This window comes from Mirounga leonina, unplaced genomic scaffold, assembly GCF_011800145.1.
Source record: "Mirounga leonina isolate KUSES-001 unplaced genomic scaffold, KU_Mleo_1.0 Mir_129, whole genome shotgun sequence".
Lineage (NCBI taxonomy): Eukaryota > Metazoa > Chordata > Mammalia > Carnivora > Phocidae > Mirounga > Mirounga leonina.
Window position 1 is genome coordinate 19,818,175 of NW_023270323.1, and position 3,890 is coordinate 19,822,064.

Consider the following 3,890-nt stretch of genomic DNA (forward strand, 5'->3'; position numbering starts at 1 on the left):
CATCTAAACAGATCATTTCCTCATTATCCCTACTGCAAAGGGTTCTATCCATTCACCCACTAGAAAAGTGCTCTCAGGTAAGCAATTCTGACATTAAACGAAGAGCCCAAGGTGAAGTAATACCTTTCCCCCTCAACTCCATATTCAAGTAGGGGAGTTTCAGCCCACAGGTTTTGTGTCCTTTTAAGGTCAGGCAACTGCTTTCTAGAGGACTGTAGTTAAAAACCTTAACTCCCTGGTAAGAAGACTCAAAAGCATCATGATGCTTGAAGTTCACTTTAGTCCTTCACTACGTATCACGGAAGACACTTCCTTCTCTCGAAGAAATGTAATTCAAAAATACTCTACATTTTCTGCCCATAATTTTCAGTTAAGCTGATTTAACTTTTAGTCTCTAAAGCAGGGAGAAAATAGTTTTCCCTCACTTTCTGCCATTACTTTAGACAGGAGTTTCCAATGGACTTCACAACTCTAGAAGAAGGCTAGATAAAAAGCATTTGGAAGATTTTTGTGAAGCAAGATTAGTGAATTTGCCTCAAGGAAAGGAACTATGTACTTTTAGAAGTTTATACAACTGCACTAAGGTAGCTGGAAGAGTGCTTTTGCTGAAGCATCTTCTAAGCTGGAGGTTAAAGAAAAGCCAATTAACAGGTGACTTCTCAGTAAGATTTGAGCATGAGAGAAGAAAACTCAAAATTGAAGTTTCAATGTTAAGCTTCTCCAAGAACTCCCTTTAGGAACCCCAATAGTTAGAAAAGTTTCTCCTCCATCCGTATTTCAAGGAAGACATGCCTGATAAAATGACTTCATGAAGTGACCATAAACTCCTAGGAAATATTTTCTGTCTGCAAACGGCAGCTTTCATGTTTTGTTTGCTTAGATTCCCTTGTCTTTTTCTTCCTTCACCTTTCAATTCTAAAGTAGGCTACCCAAAATTTCCCTCGATATCTAGGAGAATCTTGGTTCTTTCCACTCACCCTCTCCTAACCAGCAGAGAACTTCCCAGCTACTCGTAGGCCTGTAAAACTTTAGACTACATTCACTCACTAACCACCCATTAACCCCCTGCAGCAGCAGAACAAGAAACAACCTCACCCAGTCTTCCTTTTTTTTTTTTTATACTCAAAGCTCCGCCTTCATCTTGGGTACAGACCAATGAGAATACCTAGGAGCTACTGCCACTCTGCAATTGGTCCACGATTTCAGGCCAGTGTGAAAAATAGGCCTCTAGATGCCCACATGCCTGAGAGTCTTCTCCTTAGGCTTCCTATTTTAAAGAGGCACTACCCCTCCTCTTAGCTTTTTTTACTGCGTTGTAAAGGCTACCGAGTTCTTGAAGACATTGTAAAGGAGTAGTTTAAAGTCACCTTCTCAAAATGGCTCCATCAGCTACTCCTCTAACACGTAGTCTTAATACAAAAGAATTTTAGAGGTGCCTGGGTAGCACAGTGGCTAGGTGTCCACTCTTGGTTTCAGCTCAGGTCATGATCTAGCGGTTGTGAGAGTGAGCCCCTATGGGGCCCCATGCTCAGTGTGGAGTCTGGTTGAATTTCTCACTCCCTCTGTCCCTACCCCTAACCCCCATCCCCCTGTGTGTGCACGCACTCTCTCTCTCTCTCTCAAAACTAAATCTTTAAAAATAAATAAAACATTTTGAGTATGTCTTAAGGAATATCAAAAGGAGAAATATAAGGGGATGACATATATGCCCGGCAACTGTTCCAGTTGGGCTCCCTCTTTCTTGGCCTGGCAGCCATAGGGCCAACGGCCGGGCCTGATGGCCATGGGTACCGGCGCGGCGCTGGGACTCTCCTCCCTCCTGTCCCTGCTGCTCTCTGCAGAGATGCACATATATAGACTCCAGGTGGCCTGCACCCAGTGGTTCACCATCAAGGGAAGGGGGCTGCCGGGTTCCAGCCTTTTAGTCTTCTCTCTCACCGCCATCAGTAATCTGGAGAATGTTGTCTTTGGCAAAGGATTCCAAAAAAACATCTTCTCTGAGATTCTTCTCTGTCTCCTGTTGGCTTTCTTTGCATCTGGCCTCATCCACCAGGTCTGCATTAGCACCTGCTTCACCTTTTCCATGGTTGGTCTCTACCACATCAACAAGATCCCCTCCACTCTGTACCAGACAACAATTCCATTCCTCATACTGGCCAAGATCACAGGGAGGGGCAAATCGAGAAACTGGCCCCGAATGTCCAATAAAGTGGATTCCTTGTAAAAAAGAAAGAAAGGAAAGGAAATATGAGTAGCTATTTGGTCAGACACTGGTGTTAGAGTCAAACATCGTTACCCTCAGACAACAGTAATGATCATGCTCACCTGTGTCATTCATTTATTCTTTCATTCATAACTATTATTAAAGCTTATGATTCAGAGGAAGCAAGGAAGTGACCTAGTGGGGCATGGGTTTTGTCTGTGTTTCTCAGAATCCTCAGGATACACATGTTTCTGAAAAGTTAATTCCATTCATAGATTTGGAAGTAGAAAGTATTATGTTTAGACACACCTAATGATCCAAAATGATATAAATAAATGATTTAATTAATAAATAGAGCAGGAGAGACAAATCTTCCTTACAGAATAATTTGAAATAATATATGTCCATATTCCCCAATCCAGGAGGTGGAGTTTAATTCCTATCCCTGTGAGTGTGGGCTGGGCTTAGTGACTCAGATTTCTAAGAAGAGAGTAGGGAAAGGGAAAAATAATCATTTTACATACCCCTGAAACTAATATTACACTGTATGTTAACAAACTAATTTAAAAAAAAACTTAAAAAAATAATTTTACAGTGAAGAAACCTGGTAGTGTTTGCCTTACCCTTGTTTTAACACTTCCTTAACCAAGTGATCCAGGTTAACATCAACAGTGATAAGTCATGTTGCTATGAAGTACCCTTAAATATAATGAGAAAACCACTTCATCCCCATGGTATTCGTCCTCAAAACCCATAACCCCAATATAATCATGAGAAAAACATCAGACAAAACCAAATTGAGGGACATCCCACAAAATTGTGACTAGTACCATTCAAAACAGTTAATCAAGGCCATGAAAAATAAGGAATGATTGAAAAACTTCACAGACCAGAAGAGACTAAGGAAATATGACAACTAAATACAACGTGGTACCCTGGGTAGGATCCTGGAACAGAAAAATATATTAGTGGAAAAATTGGGGAAATCCAAATAAAGTTTGGAGTTTAGTGCATACAATGTATAAATGTTGATCTTTTAGTTTTGGCAAATGTACCATTACTATAAAAGATGTTAACATTAGGGGAAACTGGGTAAGGGAATCAGGAACTTTCTTTACTGTCCCTTTAACTTTTCTGTGACTCTAAAATTAATTTGTTAATAAAACATTTATTTGAAAGAAAAAATTAGAACAGGAAATAAGCAAAATCCACATGAATTTTTAAGATAAAATGCAAGTCTTCAAAGAAATCTTATGCTTATAGTAGACTGCTTTAAACTATGCCTCCCCTAGACTTGCTAGAAGCACTTTTCCATGTGTAGGGGTAATTTAGAACAAAAGTTTGAAAAGTTAGATGAATCCCAAAGCTGTTTGAAGGACGGGATAAGGCTAGAGGCTAAGAGACACGCTGGAATTGAGCTGGGATATAACCCAGTCTAAGGCAGTAAGTCAGTGAACAAATTGACTTATTTATTCCTATGATTGCTACCAGTGCTTTCTGGGAATTTGTAATTCCAGTCATCCATTTTCATTTTGAGTGTTCATGTATCTGTAGTCAGGAGAGAGATTCTGTTCTCAGGTAGCCAGGTCACATCAAGATTGCCAAATATGCTGGAGAAGAATGTGTTTTTAAAAAACAATACATCAGAGAAAGACAATTATCATATGGTTTCATTCATATGTGGAAT

At 39.9% G+C, this 3,890-nt stretch overlaps 1 protein-coding gene across 1 annotated transcript; it reads left to right on the forward strand.

Moving 5' to 3' along the window:
- Positions 1-1,777: 1,777 nt before the first annotated feature.
- On the forward strand, positions 1,778-2,224 carry LOC118010845 (keratinocyte-associated protein 2-like). Its single transcript, XM_035005561.1, has one exon. It carries the CDS (start codon positions 1,778-1,780, stop codon positions 2,222-2,224), a length of 447 nt encoding a protein of 148 aa, XP_034861452.1.
- Positions 2,225-3,890: the final 1,666 nt, after the last annotated feature.

Excerpts from the sequence above, each read along its gene's own strand:
- LOC118010845 (XM_035005561.1), top strand. The coding sequence starts at position 1,778 with ATGGCCATGGGTACCGGCGCGGCGCTGGGACTCTCCTCCCTCCTGTCC.